This window comes from Caretta caretta, chromosome 6 (assembly GCF_965140235.1).
Source record: "Caretta caretta isolate rCarCar2 chromosome 6, rCarCar1.hap1, whole genome shotgun sequence".
Lineage (NCBI taxonomy): Eukaryota > Metazoa > Chordata > Testudines > Cheloniidae > Caretta > Caretta caretta.
The window spans coordinates 88,009,684-88,028,950 of record NC_134211.1 but is presented as its reverse complement, the minus strand read 5'-3'; the positions used below and the strand labels follow the sequence as shown (position 1 = coordinate 88,028,950).

The window sequence follows — 19,267 nt, the reverse complement described above, 5'->3', positions numbered from 1 at the left end:
TATTATCTGACATTTGTATATAGGGCTGTAGGTGTGGGTGGCACTGTGCAAAGAATAATTGCTGCCCCCCAAAACTTTCCAGTACAGATGATATGACAGGTCTTGCTGGAGAGAGAGAGATGACAATAAGTGAGTTAAGAACAAAATTTACCTCTAATAAGGGGATGAGGCTGCTTGTTTCATAGTGGACATGTTTTTATTAGGTTGGTATAGGAGGGAGGGTTCAGGTGGAAGAAATGTAAGAAAGTGGCTGCAGAGGGATGTGAAAGAGGAGGAGGAGAGGATGCATGGGGAACAGGATCAAGGAGGCTGTTCCAAGAAGAGGGAGTAGCATGGGAGAAGGCACAGAGATATTTGTGGGGAAACGATTCAGAGGGTGCGAAGGGAAGTAGATGTGCACACTGAGTGGATGTGGAAAGAGCAACAGGAGATGAGATGGAAGCAGAGTCTTCACTGAAACAAGATTGGATTTGATATGGAAGGAAATTAAAGCCTCAGGTGAGATAATGTTGGACATGGCGGCGGCAGCAGCAGCAGAAGAGGAAGAGAAATTTGGCAGCAGCAGGTTTATATTCTCACCAGCTGCTAACTCCCACCCCATCTCTTCCCCACCATCTTCCCTCCCCCATGAAGCACTTGGTTCCTCCATCCATCCAGGACATCTGATCCCAGCCCTCCTCATGTTGTGCAGTTTCCATGTGTAGAACCTCTTGAACCTAAGCACTATGAAAGTTAATCCAGCTCCTTCAGAAAGGTCAGCTCGGGGCATTATTATTCTTACCAATCATGAAACAGGAATTAAGAAAACAAGAACTCCTGTGTTTATCCCATTTTTTCTCTGTGGCCCAAGTTCTGTCTGGCTGTGGAAGGAGGTTCTGTGGGCTTTATTCTTCTTCACAGTGCCAATCTCTACTTAGCTCTTCCTCCTCAACTAACTGGCCAGATCCCAGGTGGAGAACACTTAGCAATTTATTGCTATGGGAGGATTTTAGGCAGGTCTGTAGGGAGGCAGTCTGGGGTTGGGGAGGATTTCCTACAGTGGAGAGCAGGCTGAGACTGTTCACTTTGCTTCCTAGTATATTCACCCTTTTCCCCCACATCACTTGTTTCTTAAATTCTTGTCTTCAGTACGATTGTGAGGCCAGGGACCAGTGGAGGCTAGCAAGAAGGCGGCAGGACAGTGAGGAGTAGTATTGGAAAGTGCAGAGGGAGACAAAGTTAAACAACTGAAAATATACTGGTCCAGATTGTACAGTGGGCTACAGATGAGTAAAACACCTAAAGGAAAGCGGGAATCTATGCTGACCAAGCAGTCCCCCATCCCCATGCCAAGTTGTTGCAACTGGACTCAAAGGAGAGAGACCGTTAGTATTTGTTCTTTTAAAGTCCATCTGATTCCATAACAGATGTTCCTGGACACTAGCAGTTCAGGTTGCTGCTTCCAGGCAATATCCATTGTGTTTTCCTTTGCAGAGTAGCGAGTGAAGCTCTTTGAGGTTGTTGCCATTCTGTGCATCTACCCATCAGCTTGCTCTTGGTCTATGGTGGCAGCTGTATAGGTCTGGGAGAAATGCTGCAAATGACTGATTTCTTTTGTTTCTTCATAGTTAACAAAGAAAGTGAACAACATAGAGACAAGCTGGGCCTTGGGTGCCACCTTTCACCTGCTGCAGTCTCTGGGGCTCTCCTACTAAGCCAGCACCCCCTACAGAACATTGGCCTTTCCAGAAGGAAGAGAGGGCAAGTTCAAATTTCCAACTGCATAGCTCAGCAGGAGTCAGTCCTACAGCAAAACATGGGTTGAAGCTATGGAATCAATTCCCCAAGGACTAAGCAGTTCCCAACTGCAACGAGAGCAGCCATAGTATAGTTTCTAAATAACTTCATTGCCGTAATTGATACAAAATCTTCCTGAAAGCCAAAGAGCCTAAATTCCAACTAGGCAGCCTTGAAGCAGATTGTGCTTATAAGCAGCCCAGACACAGCTTCAGTGAATGGATTCATAGATGCCCCATTGTACCAGCAGTTTAGAGTGCTTGTCATGCCCTGGCAAACCACAGACCTTTAGCTGATGATGCTTGATCATTTTTACATGTTGAACTGAAGTTTGGCCCAGAGAATTTTTAAAAAATATAAATATTCAAACATAACACATGCATTCAATGCAGAGTGAAATCCCCAATGTGTTAGCCCTTAAACTGCTTAATACTGAGGGCTTTTAACCTTTCAGGATTGGCTAGTTCCAAGGCCAGTGCTTCTTGGGCAGGTATGAAGCAGAAAGCAAGAGGTGGCTAGGTTGGCTGTCTTGGTCTAGAAGCCTGTGCCTCTCCCTCCCTGTTCTCCCCTCTGACCAGTCTTGAGTAAGATAGAACTGGCATGGAACCAAAAATCAGCTCTCTGTTCAGAGGATGCTGGTTAAGGAGCTATGGTGAGACAAGAAGAGATGGTTTTTCACTTACTTGAGGTGAAAGGGAGAGGAAAATGGGAGTAGAGGTAACTTGGTTCCTGTTCAAATTAGAATCAGACAGATCATTTCCATCCTTCAGGTTTGTGTTTTAACCCACTGCACTTTAAGTCAATAAGAGCAGGAACTATAATAATAATTTTGCAGGGTTGGGCTGATAACATAAGCCTAAGCTACTTGGGGGGGAGAAGGGGGAGAGAATGTGGCTGGCCCTTACAACCATACTCTTAGTACAAGACTCATGGCAAGTCCCTGCACTGGAGTTGAGAAATGTGTTTAATATTTTATACAGTTGGTCTGTAGAAACCGAGTACTCAAGGAAGGGGTTGTAGCTTCTCAGTATTTCCTCCCATCCCCGGCACTCTGGCATGACAATACTCAGTTGTTTAATAGTGTTTCAAAAGTGGCAATTGTAATCTCTCCTACCCCAAATGCCTATGTGGAAACAAAAGAGAGGTTTACATTTGGAAGCAAAAAGGGCTCTCACAAGATGGCCCATCACCCATCCCTGCAGAGGCTCAGTGCCAGCTTGCTTCTTCAGCACAGCCTGGCAGTGGCAGTCTTTTCCCTCTCATGCTAAACTGCCTGCCCCGTCTCTTCCACCTGAGGTGAGGCAAAGCTCCCATAATGACCTGAGAAATTCCCCTGCAACCTCCCAGTAAAACAGGCCAGTCCCTCTAGTGTAAAATACCTCAGAACTGGCCTGTGGTATACACGGAATGTAAGAAACCTTTACCACATCCTCATGCAGAAATGACTGTTCTGTATTATTTGCCAGAGGTAATAGCAGTACAGTCCATGCACACATTACTAGGAGAGTGCATGCATCTACTACTACCTATAAATCTTGCTTTCAGCAAATTTTTTTTCTGTGTTGGAATTTTCACTGACTACAAGATTGGATGAAGTGATCAATAGCCTGGCTACATGACATCCAAGAACTAGCGCTTTTAGTCACCCACTAATCTGAGCCCTTGCTGTGCCACGTAGCCTGCTGCTGGTTTTAGACCGGACCTTAGGAGCAGGAATGAGGCCAGCTGCATCTAGAGCTGGAAGGCAACGGGAGAGAGTGAGACAAGGACAACAGAAGACCTACCATCATCTCCATATGTTCAAGCCCTTGGGAGAACTTAGGGAAAGGACTGATTGTGTTTGGGGAGTGGGGTAGACTAGAGAACAGCACGAGTACAGTTCAGAGTAAGTTTTCTTTCTGTGTTCTTAGTATCAAGCTCAGGCACTACAGACTCCGTTGGGAGAATTTGCTTTCTCTGTACCAAAGTTGCATTAAGTCTGGAATGCTCAGGGCCTTGATCTTTCAGTTGTACAATTTGTTAACTGAAGCATTACTGCTGCTGCTAATCAAGGGCCCAATTGTGCAGTCCTTGCACAAAACGCTGCAGGATAGATCCTAAATTTTCATCTGAATTATCCCAGAGGTGAGTTGGACTTCACCTGCTTCAAGTCCCCATACCTACCCTAGTGCAATGAGACTTACTAATGAGCACAAAGTAGCCTTGTAAGAGAAGGGTCCTGATCTGCATCATTGCTGGAGAGGAGAAAGTGCCTGGGTAAAGGACATTGACTCTAACAGAAGTGACTGTAGACCTTAGGGCTATGTCTATACTAAGAGCTAGGGGTGTGATTCCCCTGCTCGTGTAGACATACTCGTTGAGCTAGCAAGGTGTATCAGTAGCAGTGTAGCTGTGGTAGCGGCAGGGGAGTCATGGCTGAGACAGACCTAGTAAAGACCCGCCTAAAACCCGTGAGTATGTTCTTGGCATGGCTCAGCTGGGCCTCCGTTGTTGCTACCTATGTTGTCGCTGCCACATTGCTATTTATACTCCCACTAGCTCAATGACAGCTAGTGTGAGTATGCATATGTGAGCAGGAGAGTCACACCCCTCACTCGCAGTGCAGGCATCGCCTGAGAGTTTGCTTTCAGTCACAAACTCACATTTAAGTCCCCTTTGTAATGTTAATTCCTGATATTAGTTAAATGTACATGATAGCACTGCTATAAAATATAAATCCAGTGCTCCTGTTACTTAATGCTGTAATCCAATTAATTGTCTAATGCAGGAGCCTGGTGTTTGGAACATTAAGACAAGGCCACTCAAATGCCTATTTTAGTAATTAAAAAGCTATTTTTAACAAAATGTTCTTGGATTCAAACCCTGGTGATGAAGTTTTCCTCCTTTCCTTTACACTGTTACTCCTCAGTACCAAAGAAACAGGATGGCACGCACAGCCCTCAAGGGCCCTCCATTAGACACCCCTCAGCCCTCCCAAAAGGGGGTTGCCTGCGGAAGAGGAAGCAAGCTTGGGCTTACAGAGTCAGTCTTACCCTGAATTGGCTTCCTTACTGCAAACCACACTCACCTCTGGCACCAGATCTTGCTCCAGCAGCTGGAGCCTGACAACCCAGAGGGAGAGGATCACATCAGCACTACAGTGCAGCAAGGTATAGGGAAAACAGTACATTTACTGCCTCTTCAGCCTTAGGCTAAAAGGGCCACTGCTATATGAAAGCACACAGCAAAGATGATTCAGTGGCTGAAACTACTGGTGCCACAGGACAGGACTTGGTCCTTGGAGAGCAGAACAAACAACTTCAGCAAAGATGAGCATATGTTGTAAGAAAAAAAATTTCATTCCTATTTGTGTTATTCTTCAAAGACACTATTTAAATACATGTTTCCAAACCAGACATGATACAGTCCTCAGAGGGTTAAAGATCTCAGGTTCCCAGCAGTCACCAGTGAACTGCAGCTCTAGCTAGATGGAGAAATTACTTACTGGCAAAGGACATAATCTGCTCCTAGAGAGGGAAAGGGAAAAAAAAACATGTCACTCGTGAACCAGTCAGAGACAAATATTTAGAAACAAAGCAGAGAACGCTGCTACATCCTCCTTCACTCTACCCCATGGATATCATCTCTCGTTTAAGGAAAGGAAGTAAAAAAAAAAAAAATCACTCAAGCCAAATACATCTTTGGTTTGCCTCATTCACATGCCATTTGAACACAGCATGTCATTCCTGCTGAATCTGCTACTGACTCGGCTCATTGTATCACCACAAGTTAATTTGTAGCGTCCTAACAGTGCCTCTTACTTTGACTGGAGACAAGGCATTTGTTGTTTGTAATCCCCATGTCCTCAGCAGCACAAAGGGAGCGACGCTTGTGGAGTAGAGTCTCTTTAACAAGTCGATGGCAGCCATTAAAGAGAGGTTATGCCTCTGACGGTCTGTCTCAAACTGTAAGAGGTGCTTTATGGAGCCTGGAAAAGGAAGGGGAGAATTAAATTGCAATCCTAACTGCTCATGCCACTGACATAATGACCTCCACAGGGACCCAAAACACACCAACACACCCCAATGATCTCTGCACCCTCTAGATTCATCTTAAAAAGGTGCTGTTCTGTCAGCAAATAGCAAGATCCAAGAGTTTCTTCTTGTTCCCTTCAGCAGCCCTTATTCCCACATCTCCTTACACCAGTGGCCAGCAGAATGGAACATTCTGTAAACTAGGCAACACAGGATGGGTTTTGGGAAGGGAAATGCACCCAGGAGCATCACTCTGGCTGGTCCACAGATTAAGTTTGAACACCCCAGCTTCTCCCAGTTTATGAATATACGGATTCATGTTATGAGACACCAGTGTGCCCAGAGGTGGACAGGAAACAAACTGGGTCAATCCTTGCCCTGAAGAGCTCACTATCTAAAATAAAGTTCAGATATGCTGGGAGACTTGGAGAAGGGGATATTCAAATTATTGCCATAGATTATGTATCCTTACCCAGATCCGTCCCATTGAAGGCTGCTGTGCTGAGGTGATGTGTCAAGCATGCAATATCTCCAAAGCCCATATTTACACCTTGTCCTGCTAGTGGATGGACTCTGTGTGCTGCATCCCTAAGGGCAGAGCAGAGAGCATCTCAGATCCTAACTGGAGGAGAGCAGAGACAGTCCATGTTTCCCTCACCCACTAAGTACCTTCCCCCTCAGCGTAGAGCAGAGATTCTCAACCTTTTTCTTTCAGAGCCCCCCCCCCCCCCCCAACATGCTATGAAAATTTCATGGCCCACCTGTGCTACAACTGCTGTTTTTCAGTAGATTAAAAGCCAGGGCTGGCATCAGGGGGTAGCAAGCAGGGCGATTGCCCAGGGCCCCACACCCCAAGGGGCCCTGGAAAGCTAAGTTGTTCAGGCTTCAGCGCCGGGCAGTGGGGCTCGGGATTGAGCTTTCTGCCCTGGGCTCCAGTGAGTCTAGTGCTGGCCCTGCTCTCTGGTTTTTTTTGACGAACCCCCTGAAACCTGCTCGCAGCTCCCCGGGGGCCCAGGACCTCTGGTTGAGAACTGCTGGTATAGCACACACTTCATCTCCTCTGTCTAATAAGCCCCTCCTTATAGCCCTCTATATATACACACCTCATCTAACAAGTATCTGACACCTAATACCGCTCCACATACTCTGCCTGCCTTTTTCCTTGAAGAACCTCTCCACTCCATGGCTCGAGATGTAATCCACTTTCTCCACCTGTTAACTGGGAGAGGAACATGTCTGGCACCACAACTATCATCCTCCCTGAATAATTCACACCCTGCTGTGCCAGAGATGCTTCGCTTCATTCCCAAAACGCACCTTTTATGGAACCAGAAATGGCCTGCTTTCCCATAAAAAAAAACAAACCATGACACCTGCAGCCCCAATGAGCAATTTACCCAATAAGCGCCATCCGGTGCCGGACATATTCTGTAGCATGCCCCATTCCAAGAGGAAACACAGCTCGGCTCTTTGGCTCCACTTTGGCAATGCTTGGGGGCAGCTGGCGGGCTGCAGTGCCTGATGGCATCAGGAGAGAAATAGCAGATCGGAACACGGATCCAGCAGTATCAATAAAGTCCGAGTGGTGTAGGTTGCTCCACTGAATAACAATAAAGACGGATTTATATGGTGCCCCAAATCCCAAGGCTTCTGGGTGTCCCAACAAAATTACAAAACACTTTGTTTTGTGTAGTGTCCACAGCATACTAGGCACTGAACAAGCACAAGGGATGACATGATTCCCTACCCCAAAGGGCACATTCTGCCTTTACTAACACCAAAAAGCAACATGGCCTAATAAATACCAGACTGATGCATAAATGAACAAAAGCCTCCAAATACACAGTTCTAACCATTCAGCAAACAAGATCATCCTCATTACAGCCTAGAAGGCCATCTTAGACCAAGAAGAGCCTGCCCCTCCTATCATTTTGAAAAGTAATTCACTCTCCATTACTATCTCCACTGCTAATCTAACTTCAGACACCAAGGGTGACCCTCTCTCTGAGAGGTGTTTTAATAGAGCTCCCATGTGAAGATGTCCCATCTCAGGTTTTTTTTTTTAAATGTTTTAGTGAGACTTTGATTACATTTAGATCAGACACTTTATCTACTAGTTATACAGCCTGGTTAGTATCCATACAAGTTCACAAGTATTGATTATAGCAGGCAAAAGAGAGAGCCTATACTTTTCTATTTGAGCAAGATATGTACTAATAATCAACAAATAAAAAAAGATTCAAAGCCAAAAGCTACCTTAATGCAAATTAACCAGATCTGAATGACAGAAGAGTCACAAGTCAGAGCATACAATGAATGCACACAAGACTAAAATGAAGAATTCTTTATTAAAGAGCAAGTTAGACTTTGTGGAAAATAAACTGAAGTAGTAAGCTTGTGGGCGTCCCAGGAATTCCTGCCCTGACTAAGAGTTGTCGGAGCCTTGGGACTGCATGAGTTAGGATAGTCAAAGGGAGTGCCATCTCAAAGCACAACTGCATTGTAAAAATGCACTCACAGGTTTTGCATACAAATTGTTATTTTTATATAAATATATGTGGAAAAAATGGTGGGGAAGGAAGTGTGTCTAGAATTACAGGGTGAGATTCTGTAGGAGACTGAAGAGGAGCTGCTGTCCACGACAAAAGGAACATATCTATCTTTCTCTTCAGAGCTTCCAATTCAAGAACTAACCAGGCTCAACCTGTTCAGCTTTTAAAATGAGGACCAGATCAGGCCTACACACTAGCATGCTTTTCTTCCAAGTCAACTTACTGCAACTTCCATAATACATTAATTATGTTAGGTCCATACATGTCAGAACAACAGTGGTCAATTCCAGATTCATCACAGGAAGACGTAAGTCTTCCATAATGCACTTACCTGCAGTGGTATCCCATCAGAGGGACATTTCTTCCCACCCTAAAATCCTGGTAATTACACCGAAGGAGGAGGATTGACAGTCCTTATTTTACTCTAGCTACGGTCACTGCAGAAGCTATTCTTATTTAGACAGGCATCTAATGTTTTTTGAACCTTATTAATATGTTCCATTAATAAATATTACCCTTTACTCATTTTAAAGTTGCCATCTTAATTTCACTGAGTACTTTTTGTATAATAGGATGGAATAAACAGGGACCAAAATGGCCACCTTTCTTTAATTTACAGAAATCTATTTTATCACAGCAAGAAAGTTAGCTCTGCATCCTCATGAAATGATGATACTCACAAAGGCAGAGTTGATGGTGTCCACAAAGCTTTCCTCATCCATACTAAGAAGCTGTGATGCATGTTCATGAGATGTGGACCAAACCAAAGAGCTGGCAGTGTCAGAGAGCTGATCCAAAAGAACCATAAGAGTCAGTATCAAGAGACAGAAAAATAATCTGTGCAAGGCTCCCCAACATTCCAATCCAGGGAAGGGCCCACGCCCCACCCACATGCTAATTCGGACCAGGGCCTTCACTCCACCAATCCCAGAACCAATATGTGCAAGGGGCTCCAAACCCATAAAAATAAATAAGAATTAGAGGGGGGGAAAACTACAGACAGAGAGATCAAGAGTCATAGAAAGAAGGAAAAGTCTAGAGGCAAGACAGAGGCAATGTAACTAGGCACGGAAAGGTAAAAGAAAGGTGATTAGAAATAAACGGACCAAAAAGTTAAAGATGGGTGAGTCAAAAGTCACTGTCTCTTACCGGGAGAAGAGCAATTGGCCCTGAAGGGAGGAATCTCTGCCATGCGACATTGTTGTCTGTGGCCTATAACATGAAGAAACATGAGGACTGATGAGAACTGCTGATCTTGCATCACCTACTTAACCTGCGCAGACACTGCAGCTAAGGAACTTGCAGGATCTCACCTCAGACAAGAGCAGAGTAGCAACCACAGCTGACTGATCATATTGATAGTGGATGTTCTGAATTCCAGCCGCTTTCCGGACCATGGAGTTCTGACCATCTGCACCAATCTGTAAGGGGATGAGAAACAAGGAAACCTCATCAACGGCTTTAGAAAAAAAATCAGCATTCCAGCCCTTGTTATCTGCAGTGAGTAGCTAACTCAACAAAGTAGCAAAGGCCTCCCATTTGCACTTGGATATGTGGTTTCTTTTAAATAAATGAGAATACTGCAACAAAGAGGCAGCCTCTTCAGCCCTACTCTAATTTAGCACAGTCCTCTTCAGCTAGCCACAAAGAAGGCTACTGACATTACCCCTTAGTATCTCTGACACAGTCAGCAGCTCCCCTCACTCAAACCGTCCCCACTGATGGAGCAGCACCACACACAAAATCAGAACTAAATCCAGTGGAAAGAACTTGGCAAGAGACGGTGTCCGATACACAGAAAACAGAAGTTTAGTTACCAGCAGTTTGGTCTCTAGTCTGCGTCCATCAGCTAAGTCAATTTTGACCCAAGGGCTTGTGTCAGAGAGATGACAGGAAAGGGGCCAGGTATACCCAACTGCTCTGCTCCTGTAGAGAACCTCCACCTGATCTGATGGAACACAACACAGCAGGGTCACAGCATGATACAGACATGAGAAAAGGAAAGTTACAAAAAGAGAGCAAAAGGCAAGACACAGCTAGGCAACACAATGACTCTCAGAGCTGACCCCACTGACACCTACCCTTAGGGCACAATGAAGCAATCTAGGCACTTGTATTACCCCCATCACTGCAGAGTCTGATCACCTCCCAAATAGATGAGCTGAAAGTTAAAGACGCTTCACAACAAAACATAAGATACCACAGTGAGTGCATGCGTGAAGTCTAGAAAAGGACACAAGATAGAAGGCTTAGATAAAGTTCCACCAAGAACAAGTACCTCTTCCTAACCCAGAGGGACTGACTTCTCCATAAACCTCTGAGTTATCTGCTGAATGGATTTCCTCCCTCTCTCTTCCCCTGTTCCAGAGCTCCCTGCTGAATGCAACTCACTGAGAGCTCCCACACTGTGAATAAAAAATGAAAGCAATTATCGCCTACCTGACACTGCATCTAACTGTTTGGTTAGAGCAGACATAATGACATTGTTCTCCACTACATAACCCATGTCTTCTAAGTTGTTTTTATCAAAGATTATCATGGCTTCTGAACAGGCATCCCATACCTATTAGGGGAAAGAGAGAGACAGAAAATATTATCACACAGCATAGACTCAGCATGCATTGTGCAGCTCCATCAGGAACTGCCCACAACTCTCCTTTAACAGGGAAAGGTGATAGGCAATCTCTAGAGCTTCCACCAGGAATCATCCCTCCAGCTGCTAATATCAGGAGTTTGAGGGAGGACACAGAAAGGTGAGAAAGTCTCCTAGGACAGTGATTCTCAAACTTTTATACTGGGGACCCCTTTCACATAGCAAGCTTCCAAGTGCAACCCCCCTTATAAATTAAAAACACTTTTTTAACACCATAATAAATGCTGTAGGAAAAGCAGGGTTTGGGGTGGAGGCTGGCAGCTCACGACCCCCCATGTAATAACCTTGGGACCCCCTGAGGGGTCCCAACCCCCAGTTTGAGAACCCCTGTCCTAGGAAGACTCCCACTCCCTATTCAAGCCCAAATTAATGGTGTTAAGTTTGCAATTGAACTGTAGCTCTGCAGTTTCTCTTTGAAGTCTGTGTTTGAAGTTTTTGTTGAAGGATGTCTAATGTTAAATCTGTTACTGAATGTCCAGGGAGACTGAAGTGTTCTCCTACTGGCTTTTGTATGTTACCATTCCTGATGTCTGATATCAGGCATTAATTTGGGCTTGAATAGGGACTGGGAGCAACTGGCTCATTACAAAGCAATTTTCCCTCTCTTGGTATTGACACCTCCTCCTCAGTTATTGGGAGTGGACCACATCCACCCTGCCTGAACTGGCCTTGTCAGCACTGGTTCTCCACTTGTAAGGTAACTCCCTTCTCTTCATGTGCCACTATATTTATGCCTGTATCTGTAATTTTCACTCCATGCATCTGAAGAAATTTTTTTTTTTACCCACAAAAGCTTATGCCCAAATAAATCTGTTAGTCTTTAAGATGCCACCAGACTCCTTGTTGTTTTTGTGAATACAGACTAACATGGCTACCCCTCTGATTCTAGGAAGACTGACACACCAAGAATACAAGAAGCTTAGTCAGTGTATCCTGTTCCTCTCCAAAGAGGAAACAAATCTTGGGCCATTAGAGGTAAATATTTCTGAGAATTCTAGTTACATTAGCAGAAACAGACAGACTGCATTCATGGCAGTGAGTCAGGCACCTGCATCCGCTGGAAGGGTTTGAATCGCAGGCTGCAAACATGATCCCAGGCACCAAAACCTAAAAGAGAGAGAAGGACCCACAACATGAAGAGAAACCAGTCACAATGAGACCAAACTGAGACTCAGATTCACTTTCCTCTCTCCCTCCCCTCGATCCCCTACTGAGTCACACTCTTCCAGCCTATCCATAGGCTCTGCTTTCTCCACCTGCATACAGAGCTGGGTCTGTCTAGGTTCTTATAAGGCTCTCACACCACACTTGATACTGATGCAAGACAGGAGGAAAGAGCCACCTGTCTGGGGTCAGTGAAGACCTGACTTCAGGAATTCAATGTAGCAAACAGTCAACTCTCACTACATATACTTAGGCTCTGAGTTGGGGGCACAGGAGGGAGGGAAAGGCTCAAGGACAGTTGATTAAAACACTTTTTTCATCATTAGGATGAAGGGTTCAGATCGGCCTGTAGCCACACATCAGATTCTCTCAGCAGCCTGTGAGTTCCCCTTCTCTATCCCTGAAGACTATACCATCCTTCCTGTTAATGAGGCTTGCAACTTCAGCGTCACATTAGACAAGGGGTGGGCAAATTATGGCCCGTGAGCTGGATCCGTCCTGCCAGCTGTTTTAAGCCAGCCCTCGAGCTCCCACTGGGGAGTGGAGTCTGGGGCTTGCCCCGCTCTGGCACTCCAGCCAAAGCGCAGGGTTGGGGGCCACTTCACATAGCTCCCGGAAGCAGCAACATGGCCCCCTTCCGGCTCCTATGTGTAGGGGCAGCCAGGGGGCTCCACTCTGCACACTGCTCCCACCCCAAGCACCACTACTGCAGCTCCCATTGGCCGGGAACCGCAGCCAATAGGAGCTGCAGGGGCAGTACCTGCGGATGGAGCAACGCACAGAGCCGCGCCTCTGTGAGGAGCCTGAGAAGGGACATGCCGCTGCTTCCAGGAGCCGCTTGAGGTAAGTGCCGCCCAAAGCCAGTACGCCTGAGCCTCTCCCCACCCCTCTGCCCCAGCCCTGATCCCCTTCCCGCACTCTGAACCCCTCGATCCCAGCACGGAGCACCCTCATGCACCCCAAACTCCTCATCCCCATCCCCCCAGCCAGAGCCCTCACCACACCTCCACACTGCACTACCCCGCCCCAGAGCCTCCTCCCACACCCTGAATGCCTCATTTCTGGCCCCACCCCGGAGCCCGCACACCCAACCAGAGCCCACACCCCCTCCCGCACCCCAACCCCAATTTTGTGAGCATTCATGGCCCGCTATACAATTTCTATTCCCAGATTTTGGCCCGAGGGCCACAAAGTTTGCCCACCCCTGCATTAGACTCTTCCTCCTGCCACCCACCCAAGCCAGCACCAAGTCCTGTCAGTTTTTCCTTCACAACTACTTTAAAATATCATTTTCTTTTCCTAAAATCCTTGTCCAGGCCTTGGTCATCTCTCACTTTGGTATCTGCAACTCCTGATGTAATCTAGTTTTCCCACGCAACCCTGATCATATGAACACCTGCTTGCTTTTCTCTTGCCTTCCACACATGGTTTCAAAACTCTGCATGACTCTCCCATTGTTTACATCTCAGCCCCCATTTCCTCCAGTTGCCCGTGCTTCTCCAAAGCCTCTCTCCTAATCTACCCCTCTGTACCATTTTCAAACTCTCCTTTCTGCCGCTTCCTCCATGCTTTCCTCCCCCCACCCCACCCCAAGCATCAGCCAGCCTCCCCTCAGCCAAATACTTCCACAGAACATGGTGATTCTGTGAAATGGCCACCATCAAAAGGAAGCAGAAAAAAATAACCTTTCACACCACTCAAACTGGATTTCCCAAACTCTGGTCATCTAGGGTAGTGCTCATCTGCACGTTGTACTTCAGATCTTAAGCTCCTTGGTGCAGTCACCCTTTTTATGTCATAGTGCTGAGCATGTTAACAGTGTTCAGCAAATGATTGATAATATAAGCATTACATGAGAGCTGGAGAAGGTCATTTTGTCCATACTCTCGGTGCCACTTCACACCTGCCCAAACTGAGTTATCCCACCTTCATCAGCCCGTATGTTGAACCTAACTCGTTTCAATGCACGACTTGTTTAATGTATAAATGATCTGGAGAGGAAAGGGGATGGTTCATCTATACAGAGGAGGAAATAAAATTCAGAAGCCATTCTAGAGAATAGAATCAGAGGGCTGAGAAGTTCTACATTCAATGCAGAGAATGATGTTGTAACAAGGACAGTGGAACATCAAGGAGAATCCCCCAAGTGAGAGTGGACACAAACCATTCAGGGTAAAGATTCAGGAGTGGCTGGGGAAGAGAACTTTCACTTCATTCAAAAATTCCCTGTTCAAATAGGACATAAGAGAGGGTACTGCTACAGAAAGTGAAATTACAGATACTGTGAAATTACAGATACTATGAAATTAAGCACAGGAGCATTGACATCGTAACTGTCTCTATAAACAAATACAAAGTGAACTAGAAATTAAATGATTACGAGCTGATGGGATGATTCTCTGAATCAGAGATGGGAGGAAGATCAATGGTACGGATACCACTGCATCTCACATGTTCCCAAAAGTTGTAATATGCAATCTGATAACTAAGGAGGCAATGGTGAAATATTTTGTGTAAAGATATGAATAGGGTTGGGCACTTGACCAGTCCAAAAATAATTGACAATATTTGACTGGTCAATTGATCAAAGTCAAAAATGGTCAAATATTTTAAAAAAAACCACTAATTTATTAAAACAGTAACAAAAAGTTTCCAATAGGCTTAGCCTTAGATAGATTATACCTAATTACAACAATCAAGTTACTTAACTGAGTTATTTTAACTCAGAAAAATGTGAAACATAATGAAACTAAGTTCTAAAAAATGAAAGACTAGGACCATGATGTAGTCAAGAAGGTAGGCCACCACCTTCATCAGGACACTCTTGCTGGAATATTTGACCCTGGTCAAATAATAGGAGGTTAACAGACAATATTTAACCAGTCAACTGACCATCTTGCCAAGCCTAGGTAAGAGAAATGACAAATAACGGAAGATTTGCAGAAATTATCTCCTACAGACCCCATAACTGAAGGACAGCAAGAGTCAGAAATTCCTCAACCAACTATTGTGAAGTCAAAAAGTGAACGGTGCTGTACTCAGAAGGAGGGATTTTTGTTTCAATTGGATACCATATTCTTCTCAGTTCTAAACCTAATCCATTGTGTACTGTTGCTCTGCAAATGCTGAATAGGTCCATCCTTCTACTTCAAAGATGGCTGTTTCAGGGATGGGTGAAGTGATTTCTGTTTGTTAAATGTTTTGGGATTAGAGCTAGTTGAATTTTTCTCTGTCAACGTGTGTGTGGTGGGGGGAGGGGTTAAGAAAAATGGCTTTCTGGAAAATTGTCCAACAGTTCAAAATTTTTGATCAAAACAAACTGAAAAACATTGCCTCATTTTAATACTATACGTTTTTGGGTTTTGTTATTTTTAGTCCCTCCCTTTCCTAGTGGAAGAAAGGGAGGAACCAAAGTTTTTTGCTTGGTTGATTGGGTTTTTTTTTAATTGGAAAAAAAAAAGTCCATAAAAAACTGCAAAAAGAAGTTTTTGTTTCATTCAAAAATGTTTACAGAAAATACTTACAATTTTTTGACCAGACTTATTTGGGATCCTTTGTGATGAAAGGCACCATTGTGGGGGGAGGGATAGCTCAGTGGATTGAGCACTGGCCTGCTAAACCCAAGGTTGTGAGTTCAATCCTTGAGGCGGCCATTTAGGGATCAGGGCAAAAATTGGGGATTGGTCCTGCTTTGAGCAGGGGGTTGGACTAGATGACCTCTGAGGTCCCTTCCAACCCTGATATTCTATGATTCTATGAAAATGTCAGAGGTAGTAGAAAAGAGGGCAAGAGTGAGAACAGAATTACCAGAGTTGGAATTTGGACAGGACCCAGAGATATCCCTGCTCTTGGCCCAGATGCCATAGGATAAATGGTGAGAATCTCAGTTGTCTCTCATAATTGTAACTCCAGCAGCACTGAGCCCCTGCTTCAGGCTGGAGAATTAGTTCAGCAGCAACTCAGAGCAAATTACCAACACCACTTTCTGGAGTACCTGGGTTGTTCTTGGAGTTCACACATCCACGTCCTAACCACACCTAACCCTACTTAGTTTACAAATAAGTATGGCTTCAAGCTAGCAGGGTTAGGGTGCATGAACCAGCCTAAAATCTTCCCACCTACCTAAATATTCATGCTGTGAAAAGCAAGAAGAAAGGGAATAAAAGGTTTGGAGGAGCCAACTCCATGCTGTGTACCAGAAAGCAGATACAAGACTATTTCAGAACCACGCTGTGAAATTAGTTTTTTGTGGCTGCAAACCTCAGACCAGTTACCCAGGGGTGGAGAAGCCTTCACACCTCAAAATCCACCACCACCACCCTCAACACTAACTGTCCCTCTTGTTGGCTTCTCAGCAGAGAAGTCAAAGACTGAATGGGCCCAAGAGACTGAACTATGCTGCAGAACCAATTCCTCCAAGGCAGGGGTGCAGTACATAGACTAAGGAACAGTGAAAGAAGCTTTCTTCACACAAACCAAGCTGTATCTGTTCTGTGGAAAGAATACTCTAGGGCTGTCACTTGAAGATCTTTCACTAGCACTGAAATCTCACAGAAATCTATACAAAATGAACAAGAATTCCAGAACAAGAAGTCATGCCCCTAACCTAGAAAAGCCTGATTTAGACACCTCAATTCAGAATGCACAGCAGTAAGAAATGGAGAGTAGGAATCAGCCAAGTCAGTTTAAGAACAACAGTCCCAATCTGAAGAATTCTCAAGGGCCTCACAAAAATAAAGCCAGTTCCAGTTTCAGATTAAAGTGTTACACAGAAAGAACAAGAAGAACTGTACTCACTGCTCAGAAGGGTGGCTGAACCAGGGGAGATGGAACTGACCCTGTTACTGTAACTCTCAGGCAAATGGTCAGACACTTTCCTAGGGCCAGCTTCCAGTAATAGGATTTTCTTCTCACGGAAGTGGACATCATGTCCTGAAATAGGCAAACATTTATTAAGATACTTTTAATAAAAACATATTAAGATACTTTTAATAAAAATTCATTTATTTATATATCAAGAACTCCCATGCATTTTGCAATGGGACACACATAAAATTCCCTACAGGGAAAAGCATACACAACACATATTTCTAACTAGGTAAGTACCGATTTAATACTATGGAGGCACTGTTCACAACTCCATAGTTAAGGTTTAAGATTCGTTTTGCAATTAAAGCAAGGATTCAACCTGTTTTGTATGAAAAACTACAGCATATCCTCCCCAGACTTACAGCACTTACTTTGTTGAGTACAGAACAAATTTTCTGAAAGTTTACAAGTAAATCTGTTAGTTTCTGATTTAAAATTAATTAAGAACCAAATTCTTTAAGAAATTTAGCATCCGTGAGCATCTTTTCTTTGTCCCAAAAGATCTTAATGATGGAATAACCCACGCACTTCAAACTTTTCACATAGTTAAAATTATTTGAAATCTTTTGCACAGGCTATACTTGAAAAAATAAGGTGGCAATTAAGCTAAGATATTAATTATTACTGTATTTAATTGTTATGGTTATATAGGCTACAATTAGGCTCAGGAAATCCATAAATGGGGTCACTGACATTAAAAATAAACTTGTCCAATCACTACTCTTCCTCTAAAGCGAATTTGCATGCAACAGTTCTAGTGCCTGTAATGACTCAGTAGTATGAAGGAGAGTGGACACTTATCAAGAATAGTTCTTACTGGTAGGTTACTTTGCCCAACTGTTACTGCTTTTTAAAAGTTCCATGGCTGCATATGAGCTTTGGGGATCAGCACTTGAAAGCCTCCCTGCAGCACAGCTGCCACAGCTCCACTGCACCCTGAAGTACCACTCGGAAGAGGCAGGGATGTAAAGGGTGCCTTTAAGAGATATTTTGGACATAGGGACTAAGCTCTCCCTGCCCCCCTTCACATAGGGCCAGTCTCACATAGCCCTTTGAACCTATAAGTAGATTTCAAAGTAAGGGCCAGATTCACCAGTATACTTCAACTTGCCCTACTTCCAAATATTAACAATAGCACAATTATCTCTTCCCACCCCCTAACAAAAAAAAGGAAGATAAACAGGACCAGTGAAAACAGCCAGCTACCAGCTGGAAAGTACCCACTTATTTAAGAGCAAAAATTAAGAGCAAGGGAATGAATTGGCTTAAAATATTGGACTTTTTTTAAATTAATGAAAAAGAATTAAGTAAAAACGTGTAGGCTACTACTGTATAGCTTCAAACAGAGATTCTCCTTTTCTTACCCACAATAAATTGCCACTTCTCAATGAAAGCTTTTTCCATAGGAAGTGTAATGACTGCCCTAACTAAATTAGGGGCAACTCCATTTTAGGCCTGGTCTACACACAGTATAGAGTTATGGGTGTGATTCCCCCCGCCCCCATCAGTAAATCAGCACAATCCTTATAATAGATACACTTATACTCCTCATATAGGTTACTTCCCTTCTCCCTTTACACAAGTTACACCCCAATAAGCATCTGTATCCAGAGATAGCCATACACCCGCTTTGAGAGGTGGAGCGGAGCGTTGTACCGTTTCAACGCTACCAGCGGAGTGTGGACGAGTCTCAACCCGGGCACCACAAACCACTGCCGAGCCCCAGGTCTTGATGGAGTCTAGCCAGGGTCCTCCCTCTGCCCCAAGCCCCTCCCGCAGGCGGAGGAGGGGGAACCACTGCTGGACTCGGAGGCTTTTCCGATCACATTCACGACCACTCAGAACCAGGGCCCGACAGGGCCACTCATCGGGACACGCTCTAACCCCACAGCAAAGAGGATGGACCGACCCGCCCCCAGCCCAGGTGAGCACGACAAGGCCTTACCCAGCGCCGCGGCCATAGCGCTCCCGACCATCCCCCCGCCCGACACCACCACATCATACACCGGCCCGGTGCCTGCAGCCCGCACCGGGACCCTCCACGCCAAGACCGCGGCCCGCCCGGCCCGGAGCCCTCCTCTAAGCGGCGACAAGAGACCACATCCACCCGCGGACACCCACACCGCCATCACTGCGGAAGTGACGGATCCAGCACCATAACACCCGCCCAAAACGGAAGTGACAAAACAAGCGCCATGACAACGCGTATGTCAACAGCCTAGGTGCATGCCCAGCCACTC

General features: G+C 45.0%; 2 protein-coding genes across 7 annotated transcripts in view; one reads left to right on the top strand and one right to left on the bottom strand.

The window, feature by feature from the left end:
- The window catches only part of ENTPD5 (ectonucleoside triphosphate diphosphohydrolase 5 (inactive)), a 37,568-nt gene extending 32,948 nt beyond the window's left edge, over window positions 1–4,620 (top strand). For all 5 annotated transcript variants that reach the window (XM_048855974.2, XM_048855973.2, XM_048855976.2 and 2 more), the window contains one exon: window positions 1,608–4,620. In XM_048855974.2, coding sequence (XP_048711931.1) covers window positions 1,608–1,694 — 87 coding nt within the window. In that variant the 3' untranslated portion in view covers window positions 1,695–4,620. The remainder of the gene's footprint in view (window positions 1–1,607) is intronic.
- Window positions 4,621–5,091: 471 nt separating this feature from the next.
- COQ6 (coenzyme Q6, monooxygenase) lies at window positions 5,092–19,156 on the bottom strand. 2 transcript variants are annotated; one of them, XM_048855966.2, is made up of 12 exons: window positions 18,973–19,156; window positions 16,956–17,090; window positions 12,043–12,101; window positions 10,781–10,904; window positions 10,159–10,289; window positions 9,655–9,762; window positions 9,491–9,553; window positions 9,022–9,129; window positions 7,187–7,389; window positions 6,262–6,377; window positions 5,577–5,743; window positions 5,092–5,282 (listed from the first exon to the last, which is right to left on the bottom strand). In XM_048855966.2, exons 1-12 carry the CDS (start codon window positions 19,154–19,156, stop codon window positions 5,253–5,255), a joined length of 1,428 nt encoding a protein of 475 aa, XP_048711923.1. In that variant the 3' UTR covers window positions 5,092–5,252. The 2 variants fall into 2 exon arrangements, with proteins under 2 accessions (XP_048711923.1, XP_074985873.1); XM_075129772.1 differs by lacking the exons at window positions 12,043–12,101; window positions 18,973–19,156 and having other exon boundaries at window positions 16,956–17,088.
- Between the last annotated feature and the right edge of the window lie 111 nt (window positions 19,157–19,267).